This window comes from Buteo buteo, chromosome 22 (assembly GCF_964188355.1).
Source record: "Buteo buteo chromosome 22, bButBut1.hap1.1, whole genome shotgun sequence".
In the NCBI taxonomy this organism is placed as follows: Eukaryota; Metazoa; Chordata; class Aves; order Accipitriformes; family Accipitridae; genus Buteo; species Buteo buteo.
The window spans coordinates 4,913,363-4,935,128 of record NC_134192.1 but is presented as its reverse complement, the minus strand read 5'-3'; the positions used below and the strand labels follow the sequence as shown (position 1 = coordinate 4,935,128).

Here is a 21,766-nt window from a genome sequence, read left to right as displayed (position 1 = left end):
CTAGTACTCTGCTATTTTTAAGGGATGGTCTTTATGTGAGTAGAGAGAGAGAGGCAAAGTCATGTCAGAGTTTCTTTTGATTAGTGTCAGATCACATTTATGAAAGTGTCTCTACAGATCAGTCACCAAGTAAGACCTGAGAAAGCCTGTGTTCAGAGCACCAAATACTGCACTAACGTGTCCAGGGCTTGTGGATGTTTTACTGCACTTCCCTAGGTACAATTCAGGTTGTTCTGCTCCACCACACCACCCAAAGACCTCAGAGGAGTCAGGAAGGACTTCTGCCACTCCTAAAGGCTTCAGGGTTGGGCTAGGAAGCATGCTTCCAGCTGAGACACACTTACTCGGGGCTTCAGCGGGTACCAGTTGAGTTTCCTGTTGCTCCAGTCCCAGCTGGCCAAGTCTACTTCGATCTCTCCCAAGAAACTGTTACGTCCCAGTGGATCATTGTGCCAAACAGAGAGATTTAATTTTTGGATCAGCAATACCATTTTCTCTATTTTATACTGAAGGAAGAAAGAGAAGTCAGGTTGTTCAATTTTTTCTTCTGTTTCTTTCACAACTGGAAATAAACTACTCAAAAGCTTGAATAAGCTCTGACTGAGACACTCAGACCCACTCCACACACACACTACTGGACTGGTCTCGCTCTGAACACCTCCTTTTTTCACCCTGTAGCAATACTATTACTCTGACAAAGCTTCTCTGCAGAGCACAGGGAAACCTAGCGCTCCATTCGTCACAGGGCAAAACCAATATTCTTCCAAGAATTAACAACACAGGCCTGGGAATTGTTAAATAATCCTCTAGGCTTTGATGAGTACAGTCATATAACGAAGACCTTTCTTACTAGTCCCATGGCTCGTGACTGCGTGCCAGGGAAGGCAAGAACACTCCTTGCTCTGGCTGAAGGCAGCACAGGCTGCAGGTCCCTATCTCATCCAAAGATCACTGGGTGGCTTTGAGAGAGAAATCTTGGGTGCCACACAGATGGGTGCAGAGAAAACTTTAACATCTCTGCCCTCACAAACCCAAGGGAAGAGCAGTGCAGCATTGGTGGGAGGCAGGCGAAGAAGCCTGGCCAAGAAGACAGGATCTTTCCAGACCTGACCTGGTACGGGTGCCTGCTACGGCACAGGTTTTCAGAGCATGTATTTGTTCTTACCCGTAACACCTCGTTGTAGATGGGATTCACTGTCCTCTTCTTCACTGAAGTTTTCCTCTTACCCATTCTAGCTTTGTCTGGGAGCAGGTAAGTTTTAACATACCTAGAAAAGAAAACAAACTCCATCTGGATATTGTTCCACATTGCCAAGCTCCAACAAGCGAGCAACACTTGCGAACAGTGACATAGAAACAAAAGACCTGGAGTTGACTCTTGCATGTGAAGTTATAAATCTCACTGGAGATGGGTGGATGCCACCAACATTCAGAACAGGCAGTTGCCTAGGCAATACGGGAAGCCAGGAAGGCCATATATCCATTTTCTGAAATGTCCATAACTATAGCATCTCTGTGTGTTCAAAATCAGGGTGAAATTAGAAAGGAGGAAAGGTGGAATGTCTTTAAGTCTCTCTCTCAGGGTTCAAATCCAAGCTCCTTGTCATCATCTTTCAAACTAGAGATCACTAACCTCTGTACAACTACCATTGTGCCCCTAACAGCAATTCTTTATGGACTCTTTTTTCATATAGACATGTGTCTGCATCGCCAGAGTTATTACCAAAATGTATTCACCATGGGGAGATCAAGATTCACATGGATGCAGAGAGAACATATTCCAGTGATAACAGGAACTGTCTTTGTAGTGATCAAAGCTTTCTCAATCTGTTCAAATTTAAGTCTGGCAACATATTTACTGATGCCGATGGCTCCAGAACCATCAGCTAGTAAAGTCCCAGCAGTAAGCATGCGCCAGAAGTCTGAAGGAAGGAAGAAACCATGATATTTAAGCAGAGAAAACTAAAGAAAAAAATCCTCCAGAGCATGAAATTCAGCAATGTAGAAGTCACAAGGCACCAAAGTGTCACTCACGGGTCAGATCTGCCTTTCTTCTCATCCACGACAGCCAAGTCCTTGCACTGGGACACGTGAATCTGGAACTCCCGGTTCTTCTCATCATAGTCTAGAGCAAACTCCACGGTACCTTGGGCGTCCACACTCCCAAAATCACCACTGTAGACACTGAGCACGCTGCCACTCACCTGTCAGGTGGAAGAGCAAGGTCAGTGCCACTGAAATAGGCACCCTCCTGACCTGGTTCTGGACAAAGACGATAGTCTGGAAAGTGCATTCCCAGAGAAATAATCTGCAATTTCTGTCCTTGTATACTGTTGTGTCCTTGACACAGAAATGGTCCATGTCTGTAGCTGTGCTCAAACAAGCGAAGGCTGGGGAACCCGAATAAGGGTCTCACAAGGATGTGCTATCCTAGACCAGGATTTAGAAGCACTATTCTCCTGAATGCTCAAGAAATGCAGAAGATTTTTCACCCCTAAATCTGAAAACTCTGGGAAACAGCCAAATATTACTGGGGGGACCAAACAAGTCTCTTCCCTTTCCCTATGCTTACAGTACAAACAGCTGCTATCCTGACCCAATCTCATCACTAAGAAAGAAATATATTGAGAGAACTTGAACTATGTGTATATGAACTTACTATTTCAGGTAAGTATAGTCACACAATTGTCAAGCAATTTTTAAAATAGGCTAGTAAGAACCATATCAGACCAGACATGTAGGAAAAACTATTACTATCTTGTTGCTTGCTCACAATGTGCATGGAGCTGTACAAAACAGAAATAGATATAACCTCTGTCCTGAAGAGCCATTGTCCCACCAGAGACAGCCTGTGTGCATCTACTTGCCACGAAGACACAAGAAAATGAGGTTACTACAGGTATAAATCAGGAGCTAGGCACCCAAGAGTCACTTGCTTTCCCAGAACAAACTGCATCTGGCCATACGCCTTGGGCTGCTTTTTTCAAGGCTTTCTCTTTCATGGGTAGAAAGTGATGAAGCAGAAAAAAAACAGCTCCAGAAAGATGAGAGAATTTTCTGTTGCACCAATCACTCATGATTCCTGACAGGATAACACAAAAGCTAATGCTGTTTACAAAGCAAATAATTAACCCTCTTGGCACTTTTCTGTGGTACAGTCATGAACATTTATCAAAAAACTTTCCTAGTAATTAACCCAATTCTTCTCTGTCTCCCCCTACTTCCTTTGGTTCTGAATTTCATTCTATTATAACCTAAAAGAACCTGCTAAACATCTCCTCTCAGTCCTTGCAGCTGCATTTACCATCCCATCAGGAAACTTACCCCAGCAGAGAATCCTGAACAAGATTTTCAAGAACACCTGTGTGACTTGGACACAAAAGGCTTATTTATAGCTCCCAGACACTCCAGACTAGGAGAAGGACACATGTTCCCCAAAGTTCAAGGTTTTTTTTAACATATTTATCTACATTCATGACCTCTCCCTACCAGCTTTGCTTCACATATATTCTTTAAATCTCACATACACACCTTGCAGATACCTGTAACTAATACAGTAAATTCAAGCACTTTTAAGCAGCCCCCCCCCAAACACTGTCTCTAAGGAATCCTTTAAAAATGCTCAACTAAACACACAGCTCTTTTCAGCTTTCCTTAGAAGTTGAAGCTCTAAATCATGCTTTTGATGTCCAACTCTTTGAATTTGCTGATAACGTGAAGGATGAGTTTGCAGAGGGCACCCGCCTGCAGCCCCAACTCTTTCGGAGCTGGACCACAAACATGTCACTTACTAGCTGTATGCCTCATTTCCCCACCTAGAAAAAGGCCCCCCCTCTCTCCTGCACGCTGCCAGGCTTCAGAGCATCCATACTTTGGGGTGGGGGCTACCGCTTACTGTGAATTTGTCTAACAATGACTCGGTGGGTCTCTAATTTGAGATGGTACCTGGAGACACTCCTTTAATGCAAGTAAGTCAATTAACCATCACCGTTCTTTTAATAATGTACCATGCAGAAACCAACAGGACACTCCGGAGGCCACATCATCAGTATCAGCCTAAATGCAGTGTCACTGCATCCGACTGAGAAACCCTATCTAGCGAGATGTACGCGTTAAATACCTACCGAGGAGACAGATGCCATGTCGGACGAGTGGCTGCCAACGCTAGGCGTCTTTTTGTGCTTGTTAAACTGGAAGCTGATTTCCGAAGCCGTGTCTGATTCAGTCTGCTCAGAAAATAACAAGCATCTTTAAGCTCTGCTGTATGAGCACTTTGCAACACTACAGAGAAAAACCAATAGCTCAGCAGAGTCCCATTAAGCAGCGATCAGGTTAGGAGAGTGGAGGAGAGCGCAGGGAGTCTCCCTAGAGGCATTCTCTCCGACCGACAGTGAACGTCATCATTAACTGCCTCCAAACAGAGCTGCATGAAACTGCCTGGGCTCTCGGAAAGGGCATGGAATAGCGTGGTTTGAGACAGAGGGAAACGCTAAAACTCCTCCAGGATAGAAGGGCTGGCCTGGGTTACTGGGGGTTTTTTTCTGAAGGCTCTTCTCATTTATTTATGACATAACCAAGGTATGCTCTAAAGCAAGTACTGTCCGTGTGCAGGAGAAACAGTCCCATGAAACCGATTGCCATTCAGGGGATGCCGTGAACATTACTCCAGCCATTTCTGGTATCTAGCCTACCTCAGACAACAGGAGAGGAGAGGATCTGCTCAGCTCTTTGACTCTTTCAGGTTCAAGAAACTGATGGGGTATCAAATGAGGTTTATTGTATGCTGTAGGTACAAACAAAAAAGGCATCAAGATACCTTGTCAGAGTCAGGCAAATGTAAGAAAGTCACATTTTTGTTTAAGGGCACAAGGAAGGAGGAAAAGCTTGTGGGAGGTACCAGAGTACCACCTACTTGCCCAGCCTCTGTCGTCTGCCAGTGAGCTGACCCTCCTCAAGACAAAAACTGCTAGCTAACATCTTAAAGCTATTTTCAATGTGTTTTCGTTCAATGTGTGGGAGTGTGCAAACTCCCTCTAGTGGCTAATTTAATTCACTTAGTAGCCTAAGGATGTCTCTTGTTTGCACCACTTTCTTAGTGTAGATTTAATTTAGACTAAAACCATACAGATCCGCCTCCTTGTCAAAGAAACCAAACATGCCCACATTTTCATCTCATAGCACACTGCCCTGTACAGAAGAGCTGTAAAATATTTATACCTACAATTTCACCATTGCATATACCTCTGAAATACTCTGCTAGACAAAGAGGTGGACAATAGCCAGATATCTAAAAGAAAAAAAAATCAGAAAGCTTCATATCAACTTAGAAAGATGGTTACTGGACTGCTTAAATGGCTAAATAAACCCCATTTGTTTTATCTTTATCTTTTCTCAATAACTCCCTTGCAGATGACTATCTCCATCCCAGAGGAACCTGTTTTTAGAAGACACAAGTGCATAAACGTGCATGCACATATACACGCTTGTTTAGCATGTTAGCCACAACGATACGTTCTTCAGCGCTTAAAATGCCCCAGAGCTTCTTTGGCATTTTCCTTTTGTATGATTCATTTGATATTTACTATTTTTATTTCCAAATATAAGCAAAGCATTAAATCTAGCCCTCTCCACAGACTACTCGTTATACTGCAAACAAGTAAGTGTAACTGTAGAGGAGGGTTTCCGAGGGTGAAGTTTGTGGCTCTAAATAAGCTTTAATGAGGAGAGGCTAAAATCTCGGTGGTCTGTGTGAAGACTGCGTCACTGAACGGCAATGCACGTGGGACCCGAATCTTCGATCCACCGTGCCGTGCGACACGTCACTGCACCATACGACGGGGCGCGCGCGTGGCGCGAGGCTACGGGACAGGGTGGGCACCGTCACAGGGCGACGCAGCGCGTCCCACCCGCAGGCTGCCTCCGACACAGCCCCGAAGGGGACTCTCCTCCCTCCCATAACCAGGGTCGGGCTTACTTAAATGGGCTCCATCGTCTCCTCTAAGCGGCTTTACCCTTCCTCGGGCATTGCCTTCCCAGTCCTCTCACCTCAGTCCTGGCAGCCTTGGCCTTACCACGTTGCTTTTAGGCAAGCGCTTAGCTGTCCTCTTGGGCTTGACGGTTTTCACCTTTTGGGGACTGTAAGTGGTTTTCTTGGCCGCAGAGGCTGCTGCTGCCTTCCTTCAGACCCCGCTCCTTGGCTGCAGCTTTCTTGGGCTTCTTGGTGGGACAGACAGGTTTCGTGGTGGTGGGCTTCTTCAGGTTTGGTACTGCTTTCTTGTTGCCTTCTCCTTAGCTTCTCTTGGTTTCTCAGGGAGAAACTGTCACCATAAAGCAGGTCCCAGCTGGTAGCTGGGGGGATCAGTCCAGCAAACGGGGTCTGCTCTGGGGGAGGTGAGAGGCTCAGGCTGGGCACTGCAAGCCCAGTGAGCCTGTGACAGGCGTCTGCGGCACGACTGGCACGCTGGACGTGAAGTCTGGCACATCTGATAAATCCACGGCACAGGCTGCCATGCAGCTCCCACGGTACTCGGTGGGGGAAGAGGAGAGACAAGTACAAGCTTCTTGCCAACCCTCTGAAGCCCTTGTGGTTTTTGCTGAAGACACTGAGTAACATACCATCAATCTAGCTGCAATTTCCTGGCTCTGAATTTAATTTTAGGCACTATAAGCTCTCTAATTTGATGATGAAACAATATGTCATTTTCCTTGTCTGGTAAACGCACAGAAGCACCAGGGATGCAGAACTCGGGCATAATATATTACCTTCAGTGAATGTAAACCAAAAAGGAGAAAGAAAGACGTTACTCACTCTCTGTGGTTGTGTAAATGTTCACCATGCTCTTTGCAAGATTAATGCTATTTGCTCGGGCCAGTGCCTGAGCGGCGGGAGAATGATCCCCATCTTCCTCTGGAATACATGAAAAGCCAAATCAACATGGTAAATAAATATATACAAATGGGCAGTGTGTCAACAAGCACATGTGTTTCTGTCTCTCCTGGCTTGTTCACTCTGCTTAGAGCACATTGCAGTTACATTACACAGGGCTGCTTTCAAAGCATCAGTGTGCTTTAATCTCTCCCTGAGAAAACCTCTTCACACTATGATGGGAAATGTAAACACTGGATTAACCCAGTCCCTAAAACAGACCAGCACTTGCAAAGAACTTCCAGCGCAACACAGCCATCTGCTAATACCATCCTGAAATGGATGTAACAATAAGGCAAAAACCATGAGAAATGTAAGAATGATCTGCTATATAAAGGAAACGTTTGCATTTACCTGAGGTGCAACTCAGGATTGTCATAGAAATGTTACATGAGGTAGGAAATAAGCCAAAAAATGACACAGTAAAAAAATAAAAAATCAGATGAGCCTACAGAAAATGCTCTCAGACAGGTCTTACCCAGGTACATGAGGACAGGAAATTTGGAAAAAGGTGATAAGCAGCTCTCTCTTCCTAGGTCTTTGCTTGGCAGAGAGCAGAGCTGTGGGCAATCAGAGCCCACATGTAAAGTGTATTGCAATTAACAATAACTTTTGCTCATAGTAACAGTCACTACAACAGCCCATCGAACCCAGAGGAAGAGGCCAATAAAATGGTGATACTATTGACACCATCATGGTTGAGAACATGGTATCAGAACCCAGAAAGATCAGACTCCTTGTTTAGTCCACTTTGGTTGCAGTTTAATATCCAAAATCACTGTGCATACCCAGAAGACCCAAAACGTAATTTAAGCACTGACAGCCAGCGGCTGTTACCAAGGTAGCCTAATGGCCAATGTATTTATTAAACACTTTGCTTCACATTTTATTTCTTCTATTTGTGTCAGACTTATCTCTACCACCAGAAATAATTCCTCCAGCCCCACATTTGAAGAAAGTACAGTCTTCCCAGTGAGTGAAATAAAGTAAGTTCCTGTGACCTGTTGTAGGTAGCGCTAAAGAAATGGAGGGCTGTCCCGAGCTGAGGTGCTTGCAGGTACGGCAAGCAGGTACGGTGGTTGTGGGGAGGAAGGCAAGGGAACATGGCACTGCCTCCTTTTACACTCGCTCCGCGCTACACAAGATTTGTTTCCAGAGCTGTTTGCTAAACACAATCCACGCACGCTAACTCTGCACAAATTGCAATATAGGATAAATGGACAAATGAAGAAAGTGTGCAAATGCAGAACGGCTAGGGAAGAAAACAGGCTTAGGGGTGACTCTCTATTGGGATTTCATAGGGTGCAGTTACAGCCCTCAGTACCTGAGTAAACAGCTGAGTCCGTTCCCTGAACGGCTTCTCTCTCTCCGGCTGGTTCACCGGGTGTTGGCTTGTCTGAAGGCTCACACATTTCTTCCCCAGGTAGCTCTCCATTTATTTCCACATTGCTATGAATGCCCAGATCAGATCTTTCCTCTTTCTCATCATCGTTTTCACCATCTGTAAGCACAGGCTCGATCAGTATCTGCACCCTGCTCGCCAGAGAATTCGCTGCGTGCTTGCGCTCTTCTGCCACGATAAACTCGTCTGTAGGCGTCTCTGGCTCAAACGTGCTGCCAGACACTTCTTTGGTAGGCGACTCGATTTTGACGGAAGGCGCTCGCACAGGCAATCTGGATTTCTTGGAGCAGCGCTGTGCTGCTTTCTCTTCCTCTGGCACCGTTGGCTTCCCATTGCTTTCACCCAGCGAGTTATTTCTTGTAACCGGGCCGCCTTTGCTCTTGGCGTATGTGGATCTAGGAACGGTGGAGACCGAGCCCTTCCTTGCAGGGGCTACATAGCTTGGTTCTTCCTCGCTAGAAGACAGGGTTATTGTCCTTTTGTAGGGGGTTCTTGTTTTGGTGAAGATGCCAGGTTTTTCTTCGGCGTTCTGGCCTTGCCCGGACTGCACAGAGAGAGAGCGGCACAGCTTGAACTGCCTACCGTCTGCCTCCGCCCAGCTTGGGTCCTCCGGCACGTTTCTTACCATCACAGAATCTGCTCCCTTCTCCCAGAAGTTCTTCAAGTTCTTGAAGTGTTCGCGATTGAGGCCGATATCCTCCTCTTTGTTACTCATCGACGAGATCGTATAGTTCACGCCGTGCTTCACAGCCTGGCTGCCTTCCCCCTCGGCGGTCAGTGGTTTGGAGCTTGCCAGCAGCTTTCTGTTTGCGAGGCTGTTCTCTGCTGGCCCCACATGATTCACAAACTGCTCGGGTCTGGGGAAAGTTCTACTTGGTTTCCTCTTAACTGGTATCTTGCTGGGAGTGTAAGTTTCTTCAGGTGGAGTTTTTGGCCCCACTGTGGCGCCAGTGGCCCCATCAAGAGCTTCTCCTCCAGCTGCACTGCTGGGCTGAGGCACAGCATCCTCTGACAGCTTGGTGGGCAACGGAGATACTCCACGACCTACAACAACAACAAATGCTCACAGCCTGTCCCACTGCATTGCATCATGTTTCCCTGGAATGTCTGAGCTGCAGCTTCTCAAAGGGAAGCCAGGAGAAGTTTCCAGAAACCATCAATATGTTCCTAATTCTTCCCCATTTTGAGACTCTAGCAAGTCCCTTTCGACCTGAAGAAAGCCCCGAAAACCCTAGCCCTTCACTCTGCAACAGGACATGGAAAAAATCCACTGAGTTCTAAATTGTTGCTGTGAGTTGGGGATTTGTTTGCAGCTTTGCTTTCAGTTTCACAGCCTTCCTACTGGCTATTTGCTATGTACCAAAAATACACTCTACATTCAAGGCAGGAAAGAGAAGGTAACTTGGATCTATGGATTAAGGAGTTGTGAGCCAAGCACTCAGTTTAAAATGTATGGAGAGCCAGAAGTTTTAGTCATTGGATTTTTTTTCTTGGTCCCTGCTGCCTTGGGCATAATTCATACAAATGTTGGCAGCCCATTCTTACACGCCAAGGTAAGAAATACTCTTTGTTACTGATTTTTACACACTCAAAAAAGCGTCTTTGTTTCTTGGTGTTTGATGCTGAATAACAAAAACACCAATGGCTCACTGAACAAAAACCTTACCTTTTCTAGACAAATGCAAGCTGTTTGTTGCAGCCACAAATGGACTTGTTCCAGTGTCACTCTCTGAGGAAGAGACATCATGTATACTGGATCTCTGAACAGAAAACAAACCCCATCAGTGTATATAAACTGGCAAGACTGGAAAAATGTATTTTATTTGAGCATAGACACCAGAGCAGGCAGTCTGTGGAGCCCCTACCGGTAGGTACAGACTGTGTGAAGGTCCAAGGAATAACAAAACAAAGTGCAGAGGCTGTGCCTATACTACCTTATGTGATGCAGACGGCAGGACAGGAAGTCTTGGCTTCGGTTTTGGCAAGATTTTACACTCCTCTGTGGTATCAAGTGCAGGTGTGCTGGATCTGTGGGAGAGGAGAAACGCCTGATAAGGAGATCAGTGGTAGTGACGTACCTGGTAGGGTGGTCAGGCAGTCTTCAACATCATCTCAGCTCTGCTCAGCTACTTTACCAGTTTTATCTACTGACCCAGCCCAGGCCAGAGCTGGTGCCTTCATTTATTTTCTCTGTTACTGCTTGGAAGGACTGGGGGACATGTTAAATGGCCTGAACGTGGAGTAAAGATGAGTCTCCCGCTGCAGTCAGTACAGAACTTGCTCAATAAAAACAACAGTGTCAACTTCTGGGTTTATTCAAACTTTCCCCTTCTGGGAGAAAACTGTAGGGAAAAACACAGGAAGCAGCAGTGCCAGAAGAGCCCACGAGCCATGCAGGAGGGAGATGTGTTCCATGCTATGGCCCAGGAAGGATCAGGTCACACCTCCCAGTTCAGGCCAAAGGCATAACCAGATTGGTAGAGGATTTAGAAACTACAGGAATGATTATGACAACAATCTATAGTACAGGATATAAATCCTCATGCTTGGAACATAAGTTGATTACTAACGGCCTGGTAAATAAATGGAAGAAACACATATCACAGGCAGTTTACTTGACTGTTTCTACCGTCTTTGGGAGTATCTAGTGGTGGCTGCTCTCCAGATGGAGAACAGCAGTCAAGCTGGTGAGATTTCATAAGGGAATGCTTTGTGCTTAGGGTTGAATGAGAAAAATAAAGCAAACTTTTCAGGATTTAATCAACCCCCAAAAAAACCATTAGGACCATCGCTGCGCTGGTAAAGCAGGAGTGTCTCGGGCTTGTTGACTCTGGATCCCTCATTAAGCAACACCCAACCTCTGCAAGAGGTTTCGAAGTCTTGTCAAGGCCCATATTTAATATTTAACTGGAGCAATTGCCACCTGTGAAGAAAGATTCCTCATTCTGCTGACAAAAAAATGCAAATGAGATGGGAGCAACAATAAATGAATACGTGAATATTTAATGGCTTCTCCATAGTCCACGAATATTGAGTGAGGTCGCTGATTTGCTCGTTGGAGTGCCTTTAGTGGGTGTTTCTGCTCAGTCAGCACAACGTGAAATCCTACCAAGCCTTGATGGAGAGCACTGAGCACGGGATGCAGAGGTTGGCACCAGCAGGAAATGAGCAGTTTCCTCAAACAGTTCATTTTGTTAGTGTTGCTCCATGGCAAAAATTAAACAAATAAAACCATAATTACTTTGAAAAACTAACCAGAATATCCTGACATTAGAGACAGCTTCCATTTTACTGACCCCTGATCAAATCATGCAGGAAAAGACCTTTCTGGGCTAAGCACATTAGCAGGTAGTTATTAGGGGAGGATTGATATTCTGACAATTCCTGGAAAAAGGTTAAAAATATCCTATATAACCTATTACTTATACAGTCTTGGAAACTCAGTTAAAGACCAGGATTTAATGGGTAGCATTCAATTTTCATTAGGAGTAAGAGCAGCAGCCAGAGAGTTGCACAAGCAGCGGCGGTTACCTCTCCTCTCCTGTGCCAGCAGCACGCTCAGGGAAGGCAGGACTCAGGGCAGCTTTGCTTTCCAGGCCCATCTGGATGCGCTCGTTGGCCTCATCTGTAACATAACAGAGACAACTGAGAAATTACATTTATTTAAACTTGTAATGGCCGGTGTGTTTTGTTTGCGGAAAGAAAAGGCTTGTTAAACGAGCCCCACCAGCACAAACCCTGGGGATTTACCAGGAGATGGCTGACGGGGGGCTCTGCCTGCTCCCCCCGCCGACGGGGGAGGCCCCGGGACAGCGTCGCCCACGCTCCCCACGCAGCGAAGGCACCTCCAGACCTCACGGGTCCGAGAGGCCAAAGCAAGCTGCCTGACGCCTGACTCACGCCAGGAGCTGTCACACCACTGGAAACCTTCGCAGGACACGGCCATGGCTGTCAATAAAGTTAATCCGTACCAGGATTTAAATTCAGCCATTTCCTGTTTTGACTGAAAGTCATCCGATCTTGGCAAACAAAGGAGGAGGCCAATACAGTTAATGAGGAGATCCCTGTTATTTTTACTGGCACAAGGCTCAGCTATGTCTTCTAAGCTCTCAAGGACCCGAAAGAAAAAACAATAGGAGACGGTAACCTTTAGAGCAGCCTGGCAGGGTATAAAGTTGCATTAGACATTTTGCTGGCAAACAGGCTTTCTTGCTACTGCAAAACCAAAAGGATTAACCTCTAAAACAGCAATGAGAAACTAGTCTGGTCAACAAGAACGGCACGTATTTATTCACACGCAGCTAGGTCTATTTTAAAGAGTAAATCTACCTGTTACAAAAACTGCCAAATCTCTTCAGGATATATTTCATGACACAATACAATAGAATCAGAAGCTTAAAGGATTCAGATGTGACATTAAATAACATAGCTTCGCTTGTTATCTGCTTAGAAAACCGTACCAAACCCAAGAGCAGATCAGTCCTACGGCCAGGCTGCGATATCAACGTCACGCTGGTGCTGCCCGTGTGGTGCCATCCAGCATCGGCACAGCCAGCCCGCAGGTTCGGGGATATCCGAAGATGAACCTTCATTCCCCCTTGCCTGTGCATCCCCAAGGAGAAAAATGCTGCAGTCCCAACTCTTCCTCCCCGCCCCGCGCCCGGTCCTGCGGTGCAGGGGACCACGGCAGGCGTTGCTCGGGGCTGTCGGCGTTAGGACCACGTCTGGCACACACACACACGTGTGAGATGGCAGCCGGGCGATCGCGTGGTTTCCGCAGCAGTGGGAAGTCGGGGAGTCGCTCCTGCTGCAAGACGGGAGCTTGGTTGTGTGAGAACGAGCCAGTTTTAGAGAGGATGTTTCTGAGAGAGGGACTGCGCTTTGTCCGTGTAAACGTTGATGTGCAAAAAGCATCGCTGAACGTCGTTTCGGGAGAGACAAGCTGTGGCACGGCCGGTGGCACGTGCAGGCCACGTCACACGCTGGCATGGGAACGCCGTTTATTTATACAGTGAGCCACGTCCTTCTCCTCTGCCCCAGACCCGAGGGAGGGAGATGCCAGCAGGGAGCTGCTCTGGAAGTAGAGGAACCAAACACAGAGCTCCCATGTTTTTCCCTGGCCTGTCATGGTTGAAAAGACCTTGACAACCAAAGACGGCGTTCATTTCTCACCTCACTTCCAAAGGCATTGTGTCATATTTGCTTTTCCCTGACACTTCCCCATCACACAGAGCTCCCCCCGCTCAGCTGGCAGAGGCAGCGGGAGGTGTTCGCTTCTTCCCATCCAAACCACTGCCCTTCAGAACGGCTCAGCCACTGACACAGCTATACCTGGCTTCTCTAACCACAAACAAATAGGTTGTTAGTACGTTATAATCCACCAAGACAAGCAAAATGCCTTTGCTAACTTCAGGATGAGACAGAATAAGAAGCAAATTCCAATAGAAATTAGTAGTGGCCTGACCAGTTTAACTTGTCCATACATATATTTATATACATATATATACAGCCACTCCTGCTCTAACACTTTAGCTGCTTTACTCATTTCCAATCACTCCAAAATGAAGACACTCAACGCTTGGGGAAGGCACAGCTAACTGTGCCATCAGGGCTGACTTGCCTCAGCACGTGGATAAAATGGTCTCTCTCCTAGATGATTTTTAGCTCCCATCCATTGCACACAAGCTCAAGGAGAAGTTATCACCAAATTCACCCATCTGTGCTGCTCTGCAGGCTGTAGTTTAAATATAGGCTATCTACCTATTTTATAGATTTATATTACTGCCGATTACTAGTGTTTTCTATTATAAGCAATACCAACTGTGAAGACCCTTAGGGATCCACACAACCCTCCCTTCTGAAGGTTAAAACCCTCCTCCAGGAAAGGTCACTGGGCATTCTCCTGTGCCGGCACAAACTTCCACCTCTCCTCAGCCTGTTTACCATGCAAAGGCAATGCCAGCAAATATCTCAGTGGGGCTTCTCCATGCAGGAATTTTCTCATTTCACTCCCTAACACAGTCATCAAAGACTTAAATCAGGATTAACAGCCCTGGAGTCATGAACATGTTACACTGATTTGGCTAAATAAACACACACCCCTTCATCACCTTGAAAACCAACAGAAGGTGAATGATTCTGATCTTTCCAGGAGAAGAAAAAAGGTGTCAAAATGGCAAGCAAAGGCCCTTATCTCATCTACTGCAGATTGAGCGTGAGCTGCACGGCCAAACTGTTCGTACAGGGGCCTCATCCTTGTTCCCCGATGGGCCAAGCGCCGCTCTCACCAGTGCAATACTCTTGTTGACAAGTCAGTGAGAGAAGTGCTTGCCCTCACATGTGAAGGAAGGCAATCTATACAGTAACCACCCCAGGAGCTGAGCATGCAACAGGTAACAGCAAGGTGAAAATACTAGCTGCAGAATCTTGATCCTCTACCACTGCTGTAAAATGGCAGTGGGAAAAGTAAAAGGAAGGAGTAAAGTCACATGTTGTACCTGTGCTTTACCAAAATAAGTCTGAGAATAGAAAAAGAAAGAAACGGAAGAAAAAAAAAGTTGAAAAAGAAATGAAGAGGGCTAAATCTAAATGTAATTACTATACTAATTTCGCAACATTTGCTTCTTCCTTCTTAAAACAGCATTAGTCAAGTAATGCGCATGCAAAGACATAACTTGCATATTACTGCTATATTAATGAGATTATTTTACATGATAACCTGAAACCACATCTCATATGAAACCACATCACATCAGCAGTAAAAGTTAAATCTAAAACCAACAGTACTTCAGATTTTGCTTTCCTGAAGTGGGCTTCAAGCTAAAGGTGCTGATGCCTCTGGCAAGGCAAAAGGCAGACGAGTCCAATTCACTGCTGGCCGCTAGCTGGGCTGCGGATGACAGAGCATTTGTCTGACCTGGGCCCTAGCAGAGGGGCTGCTGAAGCGTCTGTCTCTTCATGCAAAGAGGGTGCAAGCACAAATGCACATCCTCAAAAAGCAGAACATGCTCTGCAGAAATGGCCAGGCAACTCTGACAAGCTGGAAAAGGTTCTGTATGTTTTAGCATTCTGGAGGGATGATAAAAAGTAAATTTAATGACATCATGAATCCTTAATACCAGGGGTAAAAGCAACTTCATATGAAATATGATGGGCCAGTGCTGCATCAGAGGGTCCAATGAATCTAAGCTAAGTTATAAGACCTCTCAGGGATAAGCAAAAAGCAAAAAGAAAATGAGGCGCTCGGTTAGTGAAGTCCCTAGCCAGCGTTTAGCTTTCAAAATGTGTCTAAGTAATGTGGAGCTAAGAGGGGTATAGTAAACCCAGGCAATTAACGTTACAGAGATATCCTGGCCAACGAGGCCCACCAAACAAAGGAGCGATCTGTACTGCTGCTACCCCACAGCAGGAAGGGGCAGCTGGGCATAGGAAAGAGGGCTGAACTAAACTGGTGGAGATGACATTTGAGTTTTGGGCAGATGGAAGATAACCCTTTATCTAACAGTAGCCTTTACTGCAAAAGAACAGAGCCCAGTTATAGAGTACTTACATTAGGGACCATGGTAGACGTTGCTTAGAGCTGTCTTTCAGGGCCATGGCTTCCCCAAAGCAGCAGCAGCCAGTAACTCACCAGCCGTGTCTGAGTATCTGTGATTACCCACCCTGACAAATGATCAAGGAGGTTTTGTGAGATGGGGCTGCAGTTCCACAGTCCTGCTGCAGAGTCGGTTGACCTGTCTTCATGTTGAGGACTGGATGTGAATCATCCCCGGTTCTGCTTTGCACAAATGTTCAGCACGAAGTGCCAGCTCCAGGCTGGTTACGTTTGGGCTCAAAGCACAGCTCTGCTCATTTCACACAGGGCTGAGCTCTTCTCTTCCCTGCCCTGAGCCAACAAATCTGATTTGATCTGGTTTACATACCACCACGGGAGTTCATCTGCATGTCTAACAACACGCAATACATCTGCTGCAAATTAGCACACGGTCCCAAATATACCCTTGCTATGGCACAGCAGCCTGGGTACCATTCAGACTTGGCCCCAAAGCCCTTTTTGTTTTGAAAACTACATTGTGCCTTGGAATTATTCCCATGTAAAAAGCTAGGCATGGACCCTCTCAAGTAGGCAAATACTTGCCAGGAGAAGAGAGGCACCCCTTCCCTTTGCAGAGACATGACTGATCCCACCACTCTGGAGGCCTAAAAGAGCAGAGGGATGTCTGTTTTTGTCAGACCACTCTAGGAATTGGGGGGGGGGATGTTGTTTGACCCACACATATCAGTTTTATGCCAGAAATTGCCCTACATTATCCCCTTCCCTTTTTGCTTTGAGTGGGCGGCTGCGTGGTGCTTAGTTGCTGGCTGGGTTAAACCATGACAGACAAGAAATTATACCAGTGACCTCTGACAAATAGACATTTTGGAAGAAAGAAGCTGAAGTGGGGAAAAGGCATTTACCGCATGCAGCTGGTAAACAGCTTTTGCCTTGGTCCTCTGCCACACTGTAATTTTTTCTTTGGGCCCTGATTTGGATAATCAGGTATCTTTTTCTAGTACTGAAAGCTTAGATGACAATCTCCTGATGACAACACAAAGGCTGGTCCCCAACAGGCTCCCAGTACAGGGAGACCCCCCCATACTTGACCACTTTTTTCTAGTCCGCCAATTTGTTTTCTTAAGGTGCACACTAACATACTTACTTTCCAGTTTGCCCTTTTTCCTTCTAATAGATGCCCGAAGTAGATCCGGCCCCTCTAAGTCTTCCTGAAACCGTTTTGCCTTCACTTCCGAAAACCATTCACCTGTCACAAACTTCTTCTTCTTTTCATCCTTGATGGAGCCTTGTATCCGCCTGAAAGTCAAGGAGAACATTACACACCAAAAAGATCTCCAAGGTTTCAACTTCCCCTGAGCTACCTTCATAACAATTGTCCGTAAAGTTCACCTGTCCGATACTACGAAGGATCCAGAGAATATTCTCTGCAATCACAAGGGCCAAACCAGCATTAAAACAAAAGCTGATTTATTCTTTATTGGAAATGGGAACAGCACCTTGTAAACACAGGCTTTCACCTCTTCCAAATTTTACAAATCCAAATCAGAGTCATCTGCCAAGGAGATTTGCCTATTTGCTTTGCAGCCCTGGGGGTTTGGGAAGGGGTGGGGCTGTTTGCAGGTCTTGTAGTTCTCCGTTTTATTTGTCTATTAATCTCTTCAGGAGCGGCAAAGCTTTTTGCATCAAATCTGAGGCAAACTCTGGAAATAAATCATGTTATTTAGGGGAGCAACCTGTCCCTGCAGCATTCTCCCTGGACACTGCTCCTCCTGCCATGCCAATTTTGGCACTCAGTCACCTTTCCTTCCTGAGCACAGCTTCTCCTACTGTAACTCGCTCAGGCACACCCAGGGCTGGTTTTTGGCACCTAAACCCGTCAGTGCTCTGTTTGCTAGCCTGTACTTTTAACCCTCCTCCAGTTATCCTGTTTTTATACCACGGCTTACTGAATTAGCTGCCTTTCAGCTGGCACTGCCTCCCACGGCTCACCACAATTCAGGGTCCCTGCGAGACGCGGGAGGCCAGAGGAAAACTCCCACCTCAGTCCAATTCTCATCAGGAAGAGGGAGCAAAACCCCGGATAACCGTGGAGCCTTGAAGGGTCACATTTGGCTGCCGAAAGGCCAGAAGGGAGCAGGTACGGGATAACCGGGCTCAAGCCTCTGCAGGCAGTGCTGGGAGACCCAGCAGGACTGACAGGCAGGGAGTTGCACAGCTCCCATCTAGACCAGGGCTGCATCTGCCCCCGTGACAGTCTCGAGGTGCTGGGCCAGAGGAGGAATAGGAACATATTTTAATCTTGTTGACACCAGATCGGTGTAATGCCATTGATTTCATTTCACCCAGCAGGCAGGTTGTTTGGACCCAAACATGTCCACACCTGCACCAAAGGTCTTACTGCATATAGCCATACTGACAGCAAGTGGCACTTGGCACCACCCCGGTCAGGATCTAACTCACTTCACTTCCAAATGAAAGCCTTCTGTGCAACAGCTTCCAAAGACAAGTGAAACAAAACTGAAATAATCCAAACGCTCTTTTCCCCAAACCTCCACTGCAGAGCAGAAATGTTACCGCATTTCAGAAAAATAAAAAAAGAAGAAAAAAAAGAGAAAACCTTTCTGAAACCTTGCTTCAATTCAGAGGAGATGTAAGAGTATGGGGACACATACACCTCAAGTCCAAGCTGCTTGCATGCCATCACCAGTTCTGTTTCCCCAGCTCTCACCCCTGAGCAGAGGCCAGGGCACGTAGGCTCCCTAGAGCCTGATGCAAAGCCACCCACTCCCCCTTCAAGCCTTCAGCATCTCTCCTACATGGGTCTTACTCTTTTTTTGGCTCAACAGCAAGTTGGAGACTCACATCCTTCACAGGGGTAAGCTGGCACAGGACCATCCACCCTCACGTTACTTGCCCTGGAGAATTTGGTGCCAGCTTCCCGAGCCTGGTGCATACTGTCAACCCAGATGGCCTAATGGCTGGCATTTAAAAAGTGACAGTAGCAACAAGCAATCCCAATCAACCAGACCTGAGCTCCAGGATGGTCAGTGGCAAGTGAGCTGAACTGAGAGCGATCCCTGGCTCTGAAAGAGCTCCCCGCAAGCCTTTGGCAGGTCACGTAGCCTCTCAATGCCCCTCTCTGCCTGTACCACTGATGCTGCATATACACCCACCTCAAACAGCACCGGAGGGACACAAAGCTGAGATGGGGATGTAAAGTCTCATTTTAAAACACTCTATGGGATTTCTGTGCTACCGAGTGAGGAAAACAAGGCAGCAGCTACTCCCCTGCTTGGACCTCTGACACCGGGAAATCAGCATCTTCCTCCCCAGAGCAGGAAAGGGATGATTTCCCTTGGCGTCTCTGAGGGCTGCTGATTAACTCAAAAGAAGAGTCCAGCCCTGCAATCCTGCGGAGAGAGGACAGCAGTGACAGCAGGATGCCTGAGAAAGCAGGAGGTGCAATGAAAAGATCCATCAGGATCTGAGCAAGAAGGGACAGCACTGCTGCAGCCTGCGTCTCTCCTTGTTGCACACACGCGCACACACACACACACTCCTCTCTAAAAGAAGTAAACAAATCCCCCCAGGGAAAGCTCACGTCCTGCTGTTATTGCACGCTCTCTCACCTGATGCGATCCCCATCCTTCTTCTTCAGCTCTGCATCTCTCTGCAGAACCTTCATCAGCTTCTCATACTCCTCCTCGGTCAGGAAGCTCAAGTCCAACATCTTCCCTGCACTATTCTTCAGTTCTTCAGACAGCTGAAACAATGACAGACCAGGATCTAATCCAGCCCAGACTGCCGCAATGCCATGGGCAGCCCCTGCGCAGCCCGCCCCGGTGCGCTGAGCAAGACGCGGCTGGAGAAGAAGGACTTCACGACAGCATGGCTTGGGTGGAAGTTGCGTTAGCACCTGGACTTGCACTTCCAAGCTCTTTGCTGGCACGTTTCTCTGCGCTGCATGCCTTCCCCTGCCAGGAGAATTCTCTCAGCAAAATTATGCTCCTTCGCTTTTCTTCAGGCACAGTCGCAGCGATTTGGAAGCCAACGTCAATCAAACAGGCAAGCACGGGAAGGAGCGAGCTTGCCGCCCGCCTTAGCTGCCTCAACAGGCACGAAAGCTCCTCTCACCAACGGCAACCCCAGCACCTCTGGCATGCGCTTTCTTCAACCGGGAAGTCTGCCTCCGTGGAGTTCAAGCATCCCTGCAAAGAAATAACACCGAGATGCCTTTTATGATAAGCACGACATATGGTAACCGAATGTGTACATTGGGGGTTTTTATTTGTTCTTCAGCACAAGTTCCAAAACAAGCTGCCCTACTTTCCTCCCCGTCCTACAGCTCCCCACGCGGTATTATCCTAACCAAGACAATATTTTATTTTAGCCGCTTTCCTACTAACAGGTAAACAGTTGACTCAGCACGCTACAAGCAAAATATGCATGTAAATTACCAAACGCTTGCTTGCTTTTTACCTCCATTCTTCTTTTCCTCACTTCTTTCTGCCGTAAATGAGACCGAGGATAAGCAGCCAACCTTTGTAAAGCAATTGGAAAATGATAGAACAGCAACCTGCAAGTGTTATTGCTGCATGTTATGCTATAAAATACCAGAGGCTGCTCATTTTCTAATGTGCACGCACTTTACTTTATGCTGCACTGGTATTTGCTATTCAAATAGTACGGGTGCAGATCACTTAGTGCTTCAACAGAAGTCGAAAATGGCCAGAGGCTGCAGGGCGTGGAGGAAGAGTAAATCATGTGTTGCTTTGCTACTTTATTCCTTTTCCTCTCTCCTGACCAACTTGAGGGCAATAAGGCACACCTCCTAGGGAGCAGAAGTTCTGCTTGTGTCCATGCAGGCAGTTTCTAGCTCACCAGATGGGATTTTTCCACTGCTTCTAAGCCCGTCAGGTGACTGTGGGTTTCATCATACTTGGCTTTTTCTCCCAATGTCACAGCCTTGGGAGTCAGGTCATTAAAAATGAATAAATCCCAGCTTTCATGGCAAACAGGATGGCAACCGCCACCCTCCCGGGCCGCCTGTTTCAGGGTTTAGCTAACTGGCAAGCAACTTCTTCCTATTGCCTACCCTAGATCTCCCTGACAGACGTCAGCCCGTCCCATCCACCGTGGGGATGCTCCCTTTGCAGCCGTCCTCACGGCGTTTTACACTTCAGCCTCCACGTTAACCAACCCCAGATCCTGCAGGTTCCTCAGAGCTGGCTGGGGTCTTCCATCGTTTTTGTCACTCTTCTTTGGACTGTCTCCACGTGGTGCACCTCTTCCTTCAACTGGCATACCCAAAGTCGAGCACAAGTATTTCAGGTGAACTTTGCTTATTTGACATCATTTACACTATTTTATGGATGATACATTCCCAAATGTTTGCCTTTTTCATAATGGTGTAACAACATGTTAGAAGAAAGAATAGGCATCTGACCTTAATGCTTACAAAGAAATACCACAGAACACCACATAAAAAGGCTCACAAAAGGAATGGCCATTGACATAAAAACTCTGTAATTATTTGAAAATAATTTTTGGAGGGAAGGAAACAACCTTTCATGTTTCTTTGAGGCAAGTATGGCTGTGCTTGTCACGCTACAATTACAGCCTTTATCATCTGAGAAACTACCGATACGACTCTAAATCGTTAAACCAGAAAGAGTAATAAAAAGCCCTGATGAATCTCTACTGTTTAAACCTACATTTCATCCAGCTTCCCACGGCACTTCCACGCTTGGTTCCAACCATCTACTCTCTCTGGCTCTCAGGCATAATCCTACTTCTATAAAGACATTTACAGAAATTTCTGGGACAGATTTTATTTTTAAAAAAGTATCTAGGGACACAGTTTTCACAGTATTTGCTTCTCTAG

General features: G+C 46.6%; 1 protein-coding gene across 5 annotated transcripts in view; it reads right to left on the bottom strand.

Annotated features, from left to right (window-relative positions):
- Positions 1-21,766, bottom strand: part of LOC142043025 (synaptotagmin-like protein 2) — an 87,686-nt gene that overhangs the window by 8,478 nt on the left and 57,442 nt on the right. For 3 of the 5 annotated variants that reach the window (XM_075053680.1, XM_075053685.1, XM_075053682.1), the window contains exons 2-13: positions 19,512-20,090; positions 17,027-17,178; positions 11,859-11,952; positions 10,262-10,355; positions 9,994-10,087; positions 8,250-9,371; positions 6,809-6,907; positions 4,692-4,783; positions 4,125-4,226; positions 2,035-2,204; positions 1,166-1,268; positions 345-506 (exon numbers count right to left, since the gene is read on the bottom strand). In XM_075053680.1, coding sequence (XP_074909781.1) covers positions 345-506; positions 1,166-1,268; positions 2,035-2,204; positions 4,125-4,226; positions 4,692-4,783; positions 6,809-6,907; positions 8,250-9,371; positions 9,994-10,087; positions 10,262-10,355; positions 11,859-11,952; positions 17,027-17,178; positions 19,512-19,612 — 2,385 coding nt within the window. In that variant the 5' untranslated portion in view covers positions 19,613-20,090. The other 2 variants (XM_075053683.1, XM_075053684.1) reach the window with 2 other exon arrangements.